At 41.3% G+C, this 18,693-nt stretch overlaps 1 protein-coding gene across 5 annotated transcripts in view; it reads right to left on the reverse strand.

Moving 5' to 3' along the window:
- Positions 1-18,189, reverse strand: part of adcy2b (adenylate cyclase 2b (brain)) — an 89,674-nt gene extending 71,485 nt beyond the window's left edge. For 3 of the 5 annotated variants that reach the window (XM_044139265.1, XM_044139264.1, XM_044139263.1), the window contains exon 1: positions 2,204-3,028. In XM_044139265.1, coding sequence (XP_043995200.1) covers positions 2,204-2,473 — 270 coding nt within the window. In that variant the 5' untranslated portion in view covers positions 2,474-3,028. Of the gene's footprint in view, positions 1-2,203; positions 3,029-18,097 lie in introns of those variants that run through there. The other 2 variants (XM_044139267.1, XM_044139269.1) reach the window with 2 other exon arrangements.
- Between the last annotated feature and the right edge of the window lie 504 nt (positions 18,190-18,693).

The raw sequence follows: 18,693 nt of genomic DNA on the forward strand, positions 1-18,693 counted from the left end.
ATGCATCTGCAGCTAGAAAAACACTTTTAAAAATGTGAAAACCTCCGTCCTCAGCGTCAGTACAGTTTAGAGATAATCTGATGAGTTTAGAGATAATCTGATGGCTATTTCCTGGATTAAATTATGAATAATTGGAGATTTTATACTGAATTTGAACCAGATGAAGCTAAAACTTGGTTCTGGGTAGAACAAACTTACAGACAAAGGTTTTTCTTCTTTGTTTAAATCTAAAACGTATGTAGTTTTTGTACAGTTTTGTCTTAATTACCGCTTTGAGTCTGTTCTTCTTCCAGAAAATTGGGTAGGGTTAGAGTTATTGCCTTTTTTATTTAATTGTTTTTGTACTCCAGTTTATCGATTACTAAAAGAGTTACTAACTATTTCAATAATCGCTATATCACGATTAACCTGAATCGTTTCAACCCTGAATGAGTATGAAGTGAACTTCCTGGATGGACAACAACATCCTGCAGGCTAACAGAGTGAGGCGATCTGTACGCTCGCTTTAAAAGCCAGCATGTGCCTGGATGAAAGCGCTGTCACCGACAGGCTGTAGAGGAACAAGTGCTTCAATATAGAGGATTTTCAGCAACATACCATCAGACCCACAGCCTGGACGCATTATGGGACGCGATTCTGAAACTCCACTCGAGATCGACAAACTGGTCCGGATCAGTTTTGTCAATCCGACAGGAGAACGCCGCAGATGAGGAGCTTAGGGTTTCTCTCCGAGAGTCGCAGACGTACACAGAACTGAAATGGCAGCACAGATGTGCGTTTCATTTACGTGAGAGGTGAGGCTGTTGCTTAGATTAAATCGGGAGGTTCACAAAGCCGAGCAGCGCTGAGCTCACAGACTGTGGCCGTAAAAGATGCAGTTAAAGCGTTCTGGCATTGTTCACCAAAGACCCGCAACACAACGGACATCCGATTAGCCACGACTTACACGTTCCCAACATCAAAAGAGGAGGAAAGAGGCGACTTAAAGCTCCCAACGTCCTTTGGGCTCAAAATGATCCATACCTCTGACAGACTTAAAATGTCAAATAATCTCTTTCTTGTGACTGGGAGTCATAGTGATGTTTTGTAGTCAGTGGAGATGAAGTGTTTGATTGTCCTAATACCAAAATAGTCTATTAAGGAGAGCAGGAATGTTTTTTTTCTGCACTTTATTCATTGATAAAAAGTGAACATTAACATTTTTTCCTGAAAAAGGATTCGCCTTACACACAGTTTTATTGCCCTTTGGCATGTAGAATTTGCAGGCTTTGCAGTCTAGACTTGCATATTGCATATTTTAACGTTTTTTAAAAACAATACTCAGATATTGCACTTAAAAGCTTTTTCTTTTTTTAATTAAACCTTTACAGTCAGACGTCCTTTGTCATTGTGCAGGAAAGCACAACGACATATTAAAAGTAGCAACCCTCAAACGCAGTTCAAATAAATAAACAAAAAAAATTATATATAGCCGGGGAAGAAAAAAAAGAGAAACAATCGCGATTTCCAAAAAAATATATATATTTTAAAATTATTTAACCAAATAAAAAACTCATTAAGATTATGAACTCTTTCACAAGAGTGACCTGGCCAAGCAGCACAAGTCAAGTGAACAGAAATAACAAACCAAAAAAGTATTAGAAATGTGTGAATGCCACTAATTTGCTTTGGAAAAGTTGCTTTTGAACATAATTCATGGAACACTGACTGATATATTTTACGTGTGTTGATGATTGTGATGATGGGACTCAAAATGTGGCTTCTCAACTGTATGTTATTTTTCTGACTTTTTATGTTTGTGCTTTTATGACGTAAAGCAGTTTGAACTGCCTTGTTGCAGAAATGTTCTGTTCTACACAAATAAACTCGAACTTGAAAACATGTTTTTTCCCCCCCTCTTTCTAGCTTCCTTCACAGCATAAATCATGGCGCAAAATACATCGTTATACGCTTGTTTTTCGGGGGGGTTGGACCAAGTATGGGAAGTAAAATGAAGTGCACCACCCAAATGTAGAAATGGCATATTTCACATGCAGGAGGAGTCCTTCTGTTTGCTCTGTGAGGAAAGCGTAGCGGCACGCTGCCTCTGTTGTTGTTATTCTCAGGCTTCAACTCCTCCTGACCTCATCGTTCTGGGCTTTTAACTACCACACCTCCAAATTGCTGCACTTGCACTTCTTCACGCCCGTCGCCGCGCACTCACCAATCCTGATGCGAAGAACACGGCCAGCAGCGCCAGGCAGGTTCCCATGACGATCAGCAGCAGGAACACGATGAGCGGATGCTGCTGGCTCATCCTGTAGTACGACTCGTACAGCCAGTCCTGGGGCTTCTCCGCCTCCGGGCACGCCTCGCCCTGGAACCCGGGGCCGCCGCCGTCCCCCAGGCCGTCGGGCCCCTCGGCCCCCTCGCCGGCCCCATCGCTCTTCTCCAGCAGGTAGCGTCCGCGGGTCCACAGAGCCTCCTGCCACATGGGGGGCGCGGGGAACTTGGGGCGCTGCTTTTCTCCCTGACAAATATCACCCACCCCCCCGAAAAACAGGAAAGCAGCGTCGCGTGGACAGAGGGGGCGGACAGGGGGGAGGAAGAGGGCGAGGGGAGCTTTCTCCCTTAGGACCGTCCGCCGCCCCCCCGCCCTTCCTCTCCTTTCTTGAAAAAGTTTCCTCGGCTCCTAATAATTGACGCAGGGCTGAGTTACTAGGAGAGAGAACTTTCTTCTTTCCCCGTGCATCCTCTGCTGCTACTTCTGCTGGAGGTGACAAACTGAGTCAGGACAGTGTGAAAACAGATCTTCCTCCTCCTTCTGTCAGTAAGACCGGGGTTGTTTGGACTCCCAGGGAGGAAGATGAGACTTCGGCTTTCTCCCTCCACCAACCTCCACCCTCTTCTTCCTCCTCCAGCGTCTTGTTTGCTCTTTGTGATTGGTCACAGGGTGATGGCGAGCCGGCAGAACCCCCGTCGCCGCTCGCCGCTCTGCGCTGCAGCCGCGACGAAGCAGCGACTTACCGTGCTGAGGTGCAGCTGAGGACTGAGAGAGGGAGAGAGTGGGTGTATGTGTGTGTATATCTGGGAGGGAGGATAGGAGAGAGAGAGAGGCTGTACCAGTGTGTTGGAAGAGAGAGCAAAAAAGCCCCAGAGAGAGAGAGAGAGAGAGCTATTGGGTAAAAAAGTGTGGAGGAGAGAAAAGTGGTAATGTGAAGATAAAGATGTGTGAGAAAAGCAAATATGTAGAGAGAGGCGAGTGTGTGTGCACATCTACGGGTGTGTTTGCGCAATCTTGTGCAAAAAGGAAGTGACCCAAGACACCGACAGGAGGGAGGAAAAGTGAGAAGTTGGCAGAAGAGGAAGCAGGGAGGGAGAGGAGTGTGTGTGCGTGTGTGTGTGTGTGTGTGTGTGTGCTTGTTTAACTGTCCTATTTATGACTGTTTGTGGCATATTTACTAACATTGGGAAGACAAAGCCCTGTTCTGATGCGGTCAGGTTTAGAGGAAAGGCGTGAATTAAAGGAGCAGTTTTGAGTGTTTTTCTAGCCACGTTGGATCACTTTATAGCACAGTTTCCTTCAGCTGTTCTAAAAGTCCTGCATATCTCAAAGTTGACTTACTTGACTTCTATACATAATGCCATGTAATTGAGACTCTGTCTCTTTAAGAAACTCCTGTTGTTTTTGAACCTCCTCCTTCAGGAGGTCATCACAGCACGACTCCTCTATTGACCCTTTAACAATGTTTTTACCAGCGTTGCAATGGCAAGGAGCTCCTATAATTAGATCAGGAGATGCGCAGTCCCACCAGGTGTTTGCTAATTGCTGCTGGCTAGTCTGAAGGAACTGAATGTGGGAGTGACTGCTCTGTGTGGCAGAAGCTTGAAAACTGCAGCTCCGAGGTGGAGCTAGACCCACCCATGCGTTTTGCACAGCTGAATGCTTAAAGAATTTCTCAAATATGCATGAAATAAAAAATCAAAGCATCACTGCAGGTATGTATATGATGAGGGAATAACATTATAACATGGTGTTTAGCTAATAAAAGTAATTTTTTTTAGGAAAAACGTCTGATTTAGGTATCAATGCAGTTACTAAAATGAATGGAAGTCAATGCAAAGTCCTAAGATGGACAAAAATACAAACTTGCGTGTGTGTGTGTGCGTGTGTGTGTGTGTGTGTAAAAAGCAGAATAAAAGTGAGTGAGAAGAGTTGTGACAGCTGTGCTAAACCAAGAAGAGCAGCTGAAAGTGGAGGGAAGGAAATGCCACCCTAGCAGACAGCGACAAGATAAAAAGAGAGGTAAAATGAAACATATAACCACACACACATAGAAGTGTGTGTTTGGGGGAAGAGGGATGGAGGGGCAGGAAGGAAGAGGAAGAAGAAACAAAGCCAGGAAAGAAGAAACCTCAGGAGACAGACAGAGTGTGGGAGGAAGAGAGATTGGGAGCTTCAAACAGAAAGAGGGGGAGGAGAGGTGAAGTGGGGGTAATGAGTGAAAGTTTGAGAATGTCACTGTCTGGGTGTGTGTGTGTGTGTGTGTGTGTGGACGGGGGGGTAAAAATAACAGATCTGACGAGTCAAGATCCCGACATTCCTCCCCTTCATCATCAGTCCCGCTCTTTTCCCGCCTCCGACGTTGTTTGCGACTCCATCTAGCCGCGCCTCATCTCCTCCCTCCCCTCCCCAAAGAAAGTCTTCCCTCATCTTTACGGCGAGAGTCTGTGAGAAACCAGCACACAGCGGGTAATGTTGAGCACAAGGCGCGTTCAACTGGGAGGTATTTTTAGAAACCGTGGGCTTTACGTTTTCAGATAAAAGCTGACTGCGTGCGACCATTATCCCGCGCTAGCTAGCATGGAAGTGAAGGAGGGTGAGCAGCAGCGCGGGATAACAAGCCAGCTGGTGTTAAGGCAACGAGGAAAAATGTCAGAATGGGTTCATGTTTTGGCTTCTGTGGTGGAAAGCGAGGAACAAAAGTTACTGAAACCAAATTGACCGTCATGAAATGCACTTAACGTGCTGCAAGCGTGTTCGTGGTTTCCACCGTGGAGTTGAAGTCGGATCAAAAATAAGAACTGGAGCATTTATTTTCTCTTTAATATATTTCTGAAATGTTGTCAGTAGGAGCCCGAGCAATTTACATGTACAGAGAAAGAACCTGGAATGACACTAGGATTGACTGCATAAATGAAACATTTCAGGCAAAGAAAGCCAAGAAAACTGCCAAAAAACCTGGCAGTATTTAAAGGAGCAATCCCTCTAATCAGTGTCAGTGGTATCAGCTGGTTTAGTCCTGATGACCTACAGAAAGGCTGCAATTTGCTAAAGTATCCTGGTCAAAATATTTTTGCGTCCTTGGAGCTCACAGAACAACCCTCCCATGCGATTCCCCGACTCGGCTCCCCCAGACTAGCCAGAAGCAATTAGCAAACACTGTGCTTCTGCCAAAGTCGTTAGAGAAGCTGCTTCTCAGCTGGTAAAAACGTTGCTAACGGGTTAATAGCGGAGGCATGTTGTGATGACTTCCTGAAGGCGGAGATTCAGAAGGAGCAGGAGTTTTTAAAGAGACAGGGGTCCAATTTCAAGACTTTAAATATCGAAGACAATTTTTTAAAATGTCATATTGGATACATGTAGCGTTTTTAAAACAACAGAAGGTAACGTAGTTACTTTATTGTACTACAGAGTGGCACGAAGGTTCTGGGTTTGAATCCTGGCATGGAGGATCTTTCGACTCAGGAACCCCGCCTCGCGTTCAGTGACTGCTGGAAGTAGACACCAGAGTCCTATAAACCCTGCAAATCTAATAAGAGGATTCTATACTTCTGTGTACTTGAACATTTTAATAAAAGATGACGGTGCTAAAAGTTTACCACTTTTTTCTTGTCACTTCAATGTGAAGGGAGAGATGCATTTCTGAAACATGCACTTAGTTTGTGGAAATCTGTTGCATTAAAGTGTAAGGCTGTCACAATCTGAACAGGAGTCGTGTTGCCATGCAAGGCAGCCATTTCCTGGCTGTAAGGACACTCACTGAAATCAAGCAGTCTTCAGGGTGGCATGTAAGACACAGCTGGAACATCTCCACTCATTTTAGTGGGTCTTATTTAATTAAACCATTTTAAACTATTTCTACTCTGTGTGCAGCCAGAGGCCACAGCTTCGTGTCTTGAATTCACATATTTCCCTCTGTCTTCTGTAATATTATCTGTCATAGGACAATGTCAGACTTTCTCCAGCACTGGTTCAGTTATTAGATCCAACATAAAAGGCTTCACATTTTTAACAATTTTCAGCAATGTCATTTGTCTCTTAGTGGGAATTATGATTCCTGTGCCCCAATGACTTGATTATGTTTCGTGGAGTTCTTTATAAGATCTTGAATCCGAGATTCTTTATGACTTAATTACTGACTGTTTGGGTAATTCATCATCAGCCACGTTTGATTTCACTCGTTTTCTGGTTTCTAGACATCTCAAACCGAGCCCGCCGTGAGCATGGCAGCACAAATCTGCTTTGGCAGGCACTTTCTGTTTTCCTGTTTTGGCAGATTGCACATATGGCCAGTTCAAGACAAGGCCGATAATTACCTCCTGATTCTGGAAATGCTGTAAGTCGCTTTACCAGTACATGTGTCTGAGCGAACGTAGAGGCGCCGTTGCGTCTTTTTCCTGGAGCACATCGACTTTGGTTTGGGTTTGACGTTGGCTCAAACGGATCTCAGAGATTAAAGCATGTCGCAGGCATATCCAGGGTTCGTGTGACAAGAGAGAGAAAAAGAAGAGGCTTTTGTAGCGATTTGCGAGCCAACGGGCCGGAGTGGAGTAATCAATCACAGCAGAGGAGCAACAAGGCGAGAAATCCCTAATGAATTGCGATCCAGTTGGAGGGAATAATGATAATGATGACATTGATAATGATGCATAATGTCCTGGGCTGCTGAACACTGACATTTCTCACTCATTCTTAATGGAAACAACAATTTTAGGTATAAAACTCTGTCATTACTCAAACAGGAGTAAGATTAGAATATTTTTGACTTACAGAAATCTTCCGTTTTTGCCGTATTGCTTCAATCTTTACATCAGACAAGCTAACATGAGTAAATACAAAATGACGTGCCAAGTCCAAATGAGCAGAAATAAGCAGAAATGTGAATGTTTCCACTCTTCCCTTAGCATTGACTAACCACATTTTAATCATTTCAACAGCAATATTGAGATCATATTAATGCCAGGACTTGCAGAATCAATACATAATTGAAACAGAACCTGTCTGACAAACAGGAAGTACGGTAAAAGAGCTCCGAAAAGCAAAATAGCAGCATGTCCTTCATCGGAATAGTTTGAACAGATCTGTATGGAATGGGTTTGCTCATTCGTTTTGACTCCAGCAAGCCACAGACAGAGTCTATTATACACAAATGAAGAAAAAAAAAATGGAAAAGTTGGCAACCTTCCCTTATAGGCGACGGCTTAGTCAAAGTCTGGAGATAAATTCAACTGAGGTGCTATGGCAGGACTTTAAACGAGTTCAAAACTCTTTGTTGCAGCTGAATTAGAGCAGTTCTGTAAACAAGAACAAAACAATTCCTCCACAACAAGATAAAAGACTCTCCGTAACCAACCACTAATTCTTTATGGCAGCGAAAAACAAACCATCATCATAAAACTGCCTTTTCTGTTTACTCGGCTTATTTTTGTTTAACGATCTGAAACATCTAAGTATGAAAGAGAGGAACCATTAAAAAGCTCTGAGGCGGCAAATACAGTTTCACAACACAACAGATTGTAATAAATGACAGAATAAAAAATCTTTATTCATATTATTTTATTACTATCATTACTACGAATGTTTTTCGTATTTTACCGGCTGGGAGAGAATGACACAGGAATAGAAAACAAAACAATGGATTGCATTGAAGGAGAGAAGCATTGATCCGATATTAATATCTGTATCAGTTCTGACATCACATAAAACTTCTAGATCTAGTATCAGTGATCAGGGAAGATCTGTTCACCCTAATTCTATGCTTAATTGCACTTCATGAACCACTTGAAAGAAGGTTTGTTGTAGTTTGTTTTAGTAAGTTTCTTAATTATTTATACTCCCTAATTGCACCGAACAAATTGGCAAATTTTTACATGTTTGACCAAGCTTTTGAAACTATTGGTGTATTTAAATGTGATTTACTGGTTATCAAATAAATTTGTAATTCAGTACATTTATTTAAAAAAAGAAACGCTTTGAGTCAATTCAGCCTGATTTTCTGTATCGGATCGGAATCATCCGATACTAAACCCCAGATATCGGTATCGGAAGTGGAAAAAAATGTGGATCGGTGCATCCCTAGTTTGTAGTTATTAAACCTTTATTTCTACCGTTAGGAAAAAAAATGTTCCAAACATAAAATGTACAAACAGGCAACTACGAATAGACATATATTGTGCAGGTAGAATGAGAACATACCATGAGTTAGTTTTCCTTTCTGTTGTTGTTTCGGATTATTACGCTGTTCTCGGCGAGCGTGCTAATGAATTAGCTCTGGACGGACTCCAAGAAGAGAGACCAGGTGTTTGCGTGAGAGAGGATCATGTCGTCCTTTCATGTGATCTTTTTTTAATTCTTCCTCTCTTTCTTTCTTTTTTTCCCAGCCGGGCGCGGTCAGTAAACAGATCGAGTCCGCAGCTAGTTAATGATGTCTTCCCTTCGGACTAATGCGATGTTCTTGGCCAAGATAAACACTCTGAGATAAGAGATTGTTAGAACAGAGAGGCTGCTCAGGAGACAGATGGAGGAGAGAGTGCAGCGCGGAGACGGAGGATCATTGACAGCACTCCCATGACAACTGACGGCCCCAACTGTCTCAACGGGACGGCGGAGACGTGTTCAACTGTCTGTGACACCCATATGCTGGATCCTATTTGGACGCTGCGTACAATCTTTTATGGATTATATTCAACAACAAAATGTCAAATACTATAGTTAAACCTAGGATGTCTGTAAATTTTCCGCCTGTTTGTCTGTTAGCAAGAAATTAGCAGGGAAGAAGGTACAAATCTATCCATATTCATAAATACTCAAGTTTTTCCACATAATTTTAAATGAAGTCATCTTACTGGGACGGGTTCTCGAGATCTTCTGTGTGAAATCTACAATTTTACCCAGTAATTGGCTGTTTTTGTTTTTTGTTTTCCCTCCAGTAAGCTAGTTTCTAACCACAACCCAAAATAGTGCATATTAATTTAAAGTGGCGAAACGTACTATCTCATAATGCGTGTCTCTATTTCGGTCATGAATTTGACTCGTGACCTGTACTCTGAGTGGCAAAAGGAAAACCATTTTTGGAGAGAAAGTTCCAATAAAGTCCTGCTTGCAGTTTGTGGGGCACGGCAAAGAGGAGGTGCTCTGGTCAGATCTGAGCGAAACTCTACCTTTTGACAGTCTTTGAGAAAGCAAGACAACAATAGAATGGAGGGTGTAGATAATCAAGATGAAGTCTAATTTAAAATTTGCAACCTGAAAACATGGCGGCGGTGGCAGCATCATGGAGTGCAGACAGGGAGGCTGGGGCGATGGAACCGGCCCGCTTACTGTCCAAACGTGAATCCAATCAGAACCTATGAAAGACATAAACTGATTCCTGCATCCAATCTGATTGGAATAATTGGGAATTATTTCAAACATAAGTAGGAGTTTTATTAAGAAGAATGTAAACATTTACTATTTATTACACCAAGCAGTGTAAAAGGCTTTAAGAAAACTTTTACTGCCGTAGCATAGTCTCATAAATTGGTTAACATTAAATTTAGGAATGTCTATCTAGTGCTAAAAAAAGAATGTGAACCTAAATGTTTTTAGTTTATTTGCATATTTTCCTAGATTGAGGACAGCTACACTAACTTTGCAATCGAAATGACTCTCTAGTGAAGCTTTAATTTGCCAAAGAAAGTAAAGCAATCAAGTAAAAATGTGTTTACTAATCACAAATATATAAAATATAAACAATGTAAAGTCTGATGTTGAGGCTCCACTGGGTGACTGGCGGATGAGAATCCCGCTCTCTGTCTCACCAACCTCCTGATGTGAAAGATCCGGCCTTCTGGAGCGCCAAAGGCCCGAGTATTTACTTAACAAACAGAAGAGAGCGTGAGACAGAGAGGCCGATTGACGGTGGCGATCCCGTGTGGTAATAAGCCAGATTCCCTCTGACAAGCTGATAGCTGCTCGACATGAAGTGCGATGCGTTTACAATCCGCTCGGCGTTGCTCACTCTGTCTCGTGTTAACTGTGAGACTGTCCCGGCGGAGAAACGGCGGCGAATACGTGTTTCGTTGTCACGTAAAGTACGCCTTCTGGTGGCAGCCGAGGACTTTGCCAAACGTGTGATTACGTCTTAATCTGTTGCTTTATACATCTGTTTACTTTTTCCCAAAGCAGCTGTGTTTATTAAAGGGAGAGTGTGTGTTTTCCAGACACATTCTGCCATTTTAGAGCATAATTAAGTAACTATGTTACCTTCAGTTGTCCTAAAAAATGCTATAGATATATCAAATATGACTTAAAAGAAATTTGACTTCCTGATTTAAGGCTTTGAAATTTGGCATCCGTCTCTTTAAGAAACTCCTGCTCTTTCTGAAACTCCACCTTCAGGAAGTCATCACAACATGGCTCCTCTATTAACCTTTTGACGACATTTTTACCAGAGTTTCACTGAGAAGCAGCTCAGTTGATGCGCAGTTCCACCAGGTGTTTGCTAATTGTTGCTGGCTAGTCTGAAGGAGCTGAGTGGGGGAGTCGAGGACTGCACTGTGAGGTGGAAGCTTGGAAACTGCAACTCAGAGGAGGAGCTTGGTGTTGAAGGCGGGGCTAGGTCCACCCACGCATTTTTTTCACAACTGAATGGTTGCCATGGAGATTAAAGGATTTCTCAAACATGCATGAAAGAATCCAAGCAACACTCCAGGTGTGTTTTAGATGAGGGGATAATATTATGACATGATATAAAGCTTAAAAAAGTTGATTTTACATGATACCGTCCCTTTAAATTTAGCTCAAAATTTTGACACTGCTTGAAAGCATTCATATTTTTTCACATTATTACCTCAAAGTTTAGTGTAGTCGACAGAAATTTATGACAGGCCAACACAAAGTCTTAAACATTTGTGAAGTTGAAAGCCCTGTTATGCATATTTTTCAGCATTTTTACAAATAAATGTGGGCAAAGGAGGCTGTCTGAATTCTTTTTACCTTTTTCCAACTAAAGAAATTGCTCTGGACTAAACTCAGAATCACCTGGTCAGGCTTTGTAAAAATTGGTGACTGACTGGAAAACTGTAATGAGTGCACCCTAAACGAAAAAAACCCTTCATAATAGCAAAAATATTTGTGATTGTAACATAAAAAATTAAAGATTTGAAAAACTCAATACTTTTGCATATCGGAAGATACAATATAAGATTCCTGCTCAGTGGCTGGAAGTCAGTCTAATCTCATTTGATCTGCCTCGACACAAAACAGAGATAAATGAAGGGAGCTCCGCCGCCCCGCGGCACATAAACACAACGTAAAAACACACACGCACACACACACACATACACGCAGCTTTGTAACGCCGTAGCTGGAAGTGCGTCAGGCTGACTGTGCCAAACGAGGCGGCTAGAACTGTGAGCCGTTTTCATCTCTAGAACTTCACACTCATTCAGTGTGATTAATGTTGCTCTTTAGAGCTCCTTCAGCAGGTCGGCTTAAATAAGGAGAATCACTCATTGCCAACAAAATACACACAAACAAATAAAGCGGAACTAATCGCTGGCATTTAATTTAGACAAGAAATTGAAGGGAAGAAGAAGAAAAGAAGAAGAATTAAATGAAATTCCCTGCGTCTGACAGAGAAATACCACACTAACCTTCTACTTGTGAAGCAGGAAAAAATATTTTTTTTTTCATTGGATGTGAGTTTAAGTAGCTATAAATAGACCTTTTATATATTCCCTCACCTGCTCAAGTTTACAGCAGGTGTGGCTGTGGTGACCACCTGCTGACCAACACACACACACACACACACACACACACACACACACACACACACACACACGCCTCCAGAGCTCAGTGCATTGACAGAATGAGAGCACACTGAGGAAGATCGGCCCCAACGTGCCGATTCTGCGTCAAGATTCCTGACATACAGAAAGAGTCAGGATGAGGAGAGAGGACGGCAGGCGGAGATGCCTTCGCACGCCGTGGGAGAACGGCACGTCGAGTCAGTCGTAATGCTGGAGGTGATACAGATACCGCCGGAGTCGTGTGACTCTGATTTTAATGCAGATACATTACAGATGGACTGATGTGTATTTCAGACAATCAGAATCAAAAACAAGATTTCCCCCTTAAAGATTTTCTATTTGTTTTTGTCACTTTATGTCACACTGAACTGTTTGAGCTCAAGAATCAAACTTCAATACTGGACGAAGACGTCCAAATCAATGAGGCCGGTAACCTGCAAACCACAAACTCTTACTAAGTCTTATAAGTCTGCAAATGTCTTAAAATTAAAATTAAAATAAGAGAAAACTAACTTGCAAATAACTTTTCAGCTAAATATAGGAGGTTTTTAAGTCAATACTTCCCTAATATTGATGAAAAACTACCGATTCTTTCCCTTGTAACACTTATCATATTTCCCATGTTAAAGGATAAATGATCTACAAGTGGAACTGGAATTTTTTCATAACTTGAAATGGAAAAAGTTTGTGTCCACAAATAAACAAGCATGGAAACACACCAATTTCAAAATAGCTCAAGTTTTCAGATAAAAGTTATTCTGCTAGGATGAGGTCGTTTTTCAGATGAATTTCACAAAACTGTGTTGGAAACCCTTTTTTCTGGCTCACACGAGTCACATGATCAACAACCGGATGTTGCTACTGCCCAAAAACGACGACGACAGGAAGTGGTAGCAAGATGATGGCATGGCAATTTTTGAATGACTTATTGCATGGACAAATTTATTCAAGTGTGATTTTAGTAGCATTGCTTATTTAATGGAAACACCACACTTGCGAAATTGTGTTTTTTTTCTATAATAGCGGAATATTAAAGTTCTGCTCATATTTGTAATCCAAATACCAACGCCAAAAATTCCCTCAGAATAAGGAATTGTGCTGTATTTGATGCTTAGTTGTGAATTATAAAATATGCCGCCAGGTCACAAAACAATCACAACACAATTTACCTTACAGTTGGCTTTTAGCACACTGTATTTTGTTGAAATACTTGAATTATATTTGTACTTTTCAGCTGCAGAGAAAGGTAAAAGAGGAAATTATGTTCTCTTCTGACTCTTCACAAACTCCTCCATCTGCCTGCCTGAAATCTCACATTTCTTACCAAATCCGTAACTGTTTAGTCATAAACAAAATTAATCCACTTCCATTTAAAACAACTTGGGAATAGCAAACCAGTAGGGATTCCAAGAGGAGACTCAATTCAAGCGTCAAATACTCCACAATCCTGCGTTTTAATGATGTTTTATCCATCCTAGCCAGTCTGCCAACAGCAAAAGAAGACATACTCTGAGTTTAATTGTGCAGGAGATCTGAAGATTTTACAGTATTTGCTAAGTCAAGAAGATCCGGTCTGTGTGAACAGTGCAAAACATCACATTTTTCATATTTTGTCTTCTGTCAACATTTGAATGCCTGATGCAGCGAAGCAAAGAAAGTGGCAGAAGTTGTCAAGATGCAGAAAACAACAAGCAGTTCCCAGCAGCACACTAAGCAGTGAAACTCCAGCTGTTACAGCCTCATCAAATTGCTCATTAAAAGAAATGTATTCCCAATTTGACTTAATTAAAACTTTTTTTTTTTTAAAGTAATGGACACAAAACGTCCACGTGTTCCAACTGATTGTTCTTTTTCACTGCTCGAAGTCTCAGTACTTTCCGATTATTTGTTTACAGGCATCCTCCATAATATAGAAAAACACATCCACAAAGAAGAGCGACAGAATATTCATGTGTTCTTTCATAGAGAACCGTTTTTATTTTTTTTTATTTAATTTTATTTCTTAACAGAAGTAAAGGAGTGGCCGAGGCGCCGCTTCCTAACATCCAGAGACAAGCTTTTATCATGGCTGCCACTTTAGATATTTCCTGTTCGTTTCTCTCAGTCAGGAAGCTTTTAAAGCGAAGTAGACCATTTCAATTGACCTCATTTATCAGAGCTTCTCTCATGTTTAGGTGAAAGAAAAAATTCTGCCTGCCGAGTCTGAAAGAGACGTTTCATGGGCCTCGAAAGGATTCCAAAATACACATTTTACAGGGATTTTGAGATTTGGTCTAATTACTCTTTGTTGAGGCTTAATGTAATTAATAAAGAATTAACTTTATTAAATATTTAATGAATGTGTTCATGTTGGAAATTTAAAATGACATCAGGTTAGTGGATATCTTTGTTCATAGTGTTCGTTTTTATTTGTCTGTATTTTGGTCTTCTGATAAACTTGTTAAGACTTACTGTAGTCTTTCTTTCTTAGTTGGTTAGTTTGCTAGCTAGATAGCTAGCTAGCTCTGTCGTTCGTTCGTTCTCGTTCGTTCCGGACGGATAATGCGTTCTGAAAATGATTTTGTTTCTTGCTAATCCAGTTTTGGAGAATCCTTGAATCCAACTGGTTACTCATGCAGCCTGTACCAGGCGTAGGAAACCGTTTGAGTGGCGAAATTTATTGCTTAGCGGGTTTTATTTCCTGTAGCAAAAACACATCTGTGTCGCTTTGTTTCTTTTTCATTTTTCCATCAGCTAATGAATAATGAGAATGCATTAAACTCGCAGGCATGCAGAGAACAATCTCTTAAAACCGAAGATCAGCATGAGGTCAGGAAGAACTGTGACGCCAACATTTACACCGTAGCACAGTTTCCTCTGTTGCCTTCTTAAACAGTCGTCAAAAACATCTAAGAGGGAGACGGAGGTCACCTTTCGACGTATCCTCTGAAGCGCGCATGCATGGAAAATTAGAAAATGAAGTTGCTCTTGAAGACTGAAACAATCGCAGCTTACGAGCGCCTTATGAATACAAAACTGTTGATCAGCCTGGTTAGGATTCCATTTAAGCCGCAGAGTAAAACTGAGAAAATGCTCAAAATAAACCAAACTGTCATATTTGATAAGATAAAAGTGACCTTAATCTGGTAACTGGGTCACACAGAGATGACCTACATAAGCGCCAATCAAGGCGGGGGCCGGGGGGGCTTTGGACAGAAAGGGTGACGGGAAAGGAGACGGCACCCACATCCATTACCACTGTGGGATTCATGAAGCAATCTATTTCTCAACCAAACATGCAGATTTAAAGCATGTCGTCCTCTCAGCCTGGTCTGCATTCGTCATATGAGCCACATTTAAGAGAGACGTAGACGCACTGTTGCAAAAAATAAAAAATAAATAAATTAGGCTAATCAAGCTTTTAATTGCATTGGATTGCTTGTTGTAGAATCGTTTTTTCAAGATTTGTTGAAATGCTGCTCGAATGTGTTTCATTGTTCAAGTCTTTGGAGAGGGTGGGGTTAGAGAAAAGTTGTAGCCTCACACAAGCTGCATTGATTGTACTTTGATTTGCTCTTAAATAACTTTTTGCATTTTGTTTATTTTGTGAAAAAAAAGGGCACAAATTCATTTTTGCTTTTCTGTTGTTACCATTAGTCATGTTAATATGTTATAAAGTATTTTGTAGACACCTAGAAACTTTGTCGTAGGTTGGAATAAAAATAATTCAACAGCTGGATCCACAAAAACACCTAAAAGTTTGATGAGATTAAACAAAAATTATAGGTATCAGTATTATATTGGCAATACTAGTCTTGTATTTATTGAATTGATACAAAATTATGTACTTAAGACACAATGCCAGAATACGAATTTTACTTTTTATGAAAAATAATCTGCGTCCTCTGGTAAACAGCTTAAAAGCGGACCAGTTTCAGACAACTTTCGCGCCAGAACAACTTGTTTTGCAGAACACAACGACACTAGCTCGGATCAGTCAGATCGAAGGTCATCAGTTATTTTCAATCAGCTTGAATCTAGCAGAATTTTAAACCGAGAATTAACTTTTTTAACCCCAATAAAAACGTAATTGGACTTGAAGTATTTAAAAGTCAGTGAGAGGGCACTGACTTTTAAATGTGTTACCTTTTCAGTAAAACATTATAAATGCCAGCTTTAAGTTTAGGAAGTGAGACTTGCTCCATGCTGGTTTGCTACTGGTGTTCGGGATGTTGATGCTCTCCCCGGGAAGGGCCGTCCCCCTGACCGCCCTGGTAGTTTCCTCACATTATCTAACCCCACGCATGAGATACTAACTACTGACTAAACTATGTGCAAGTGTGTCCTTGCACGGTTACTTTGTTTTTCTGTCGGACTGGCGGATCCCACTGGCTGCCGGGAATCGGATCCAAAATCGTTAGAAACTCATCAGCACCACCGCTCAAAGTCTCTCCTGCGTTAGAATCGAATCAAGTCTGGAGGCAGCTGATGATTGACCGACGACAGGTTTCCTTCAGAGCTGGTGTGAAGCCTCAGGCGTTGTGATGAATCGCTGGTGGGAGCATAACCTCACCGGGGCAGCATGAAATGTCCATTTGAAGACGTCTTCATCCTCGGTATTTAATCGATTTGCCCTCAATTTAACATCGCTTTTACTATATATAAAGATTACGTTTTTTTTCTGTCTATGTACATTTCTGCCCTTTTTTAGTCTCTGTAAAACATATGCACATGTCGGTATAAAAAGTTCTCTATTAAGTTTCAGCCATTGATTGATTACATAACTCTTTTATTTTAAACTGAGGATTATGGAAATTTTCCACTGCAGTGTTTCTCAAACTTCTAAAGGGGTAGTAATGTGTATTTTCCAGGAACATAGTATCATTTTACAGCTTAATGTATCCTTCAGTTGTTATGAAAATGCTGCTTATATTAAATACAATTAAAAGCTTCACACTCCAGATGTTTCTGACGACAAAATAACACTTTAACATAACATAACGCTAAGAAAAAAAGGCAATTTTACATAATATCCCCTCTTACCCATTTTAAATTATGTTTGCCATAGAAAGGACATTGTTCCAGACGGAAAAGTTGATATATGAACCAATTTTAAAAAGATGAGCTTCTTCAAGTTCACTCTGAGCAAATTTTGATTCCCACCTCCCGCTCTTTTCTCCTCTTAACCTTCTCTCCGTCAATCAGCAAGAGTTTGGGTTTGAACACTAATCCATGCATCTCACCAGCTCTGTCAGGCAGCTGCTTAACTATTCTGATTCTTCTTTCTGTTTTGACCCTTTTGACCTCCCTCAGCCATTAGCGCTCCCAAGGAAATATTGTGAGGCTTTCTCCTGATTTCTCCCTTCTTTCTATCATAATGAAAATTGAAGGGAGAGAGATAAAAAAAAAATGGGCACGAAGAGTCCTGGGCACATGTTTCTGATTCGCCACCTCAGGCAAAGACAGAACAGCTAATCCGGAACAAATCCATCCACTTACAGACAGCTGACGTCCTGTGAAGAGCTCGGTGTGACTGAATGTGAGGCTCATGGACAAAGTCTGGCACAGTGGGATTGACGCCTCTGTATTTGGTTTCTGGGTTTAAAGCCTGCTGAAAACAGCAGAGAGTAGAGCAGCCTCCATTTCCAAAGGTTCTCAGCAGTGCATGTGCACCACCTAGTGGACGGTCGAAGAAATGGACGGAACCTTATCTTCATAGCCACAGTGACAACGAATGAAAAAGCCACTGGACATTTAGAAAGACTACATTTCTGTAACATCCTGCAATTAACAGGTTCTCTATCTTGATTTGTGGTATTATTGTTATTATAAATAATAACTTAATTTTCCTTTTTTATTAGGGCAGAGATATGTTGGACAGCTTTACATTTTGTTCGCCTGGTAAAAAAAACCCAGCCCTTGTTCTACGCTTAGCTTCATACAGAAGTCCTGTATGAAGTTAAGTCCAACTATTGTGGACTCTGTTGAAGAGTTAAATGTTACCCAATCGCTAACACGTTCCTGTCACACGAGTAATGCGAAAATTAAACGCTATGAAGCTTACCAGAGACTGCCTGCGCTGAAACAACCATTCCCCCATTACGAACAGAGCCGCACAAGATGGACGTCAATGTTAATTCAACATTTGGAGGCGTGGCCAAGGCTGGCTTAACCGCGTCGTTCGCTAAAACTAAAAGCGGCCTCTGTGGGAAGGTCCATTCTGAAACAACCAGAAAATCGACGTCATCATTCACGACTTCTCCTTTGGTTCACTGATTGGCCCCGTCGAAATTCTACCAAAGAATAGGAAGACTTACATTTTCTATTAACTATAAAATAGCGCAAATTGAAACGTTAAAAAATAAACTCGCCTAGTGTCCGAAGTAGGACGGGCATTTGTCATCTATCGTGATAAGAAATTTAACACGATATGATTTTGATTTATCATTCACACACGATAACATCTAGCTCATGTTTAAAAACTATTAAAACTAGCTGTGCTGTGGTGGCGCAGGGGGTTAGCATGCCCCATGTTTGTAGGCCTTAGTCCTCGTCGCGGGTTCGACTCCCGGTCCCGACGACCCTTGCCGCATGTCTTCCCTCCCTCTCCTCACCTTCCTTCCTGTCTGCCGACTGTCGCAAATAAAATACGAGCCACTA

Source organism: Gambusia affinis, linkage group LG14 (genome assembly GCF_019740435.1).
Source record: "Gambusia affinis linkage group LG14, SWU_Gaff_1.0, whole genome shotgun sequence".
Classification (NCBI taxonomy): domain Eukaryota; kingdom Metazoa; phylum Chordata; class Actinopteri; order Cyprinodontiformes; family Poeciliidae; genus Gambusia; species Gambusia affinis.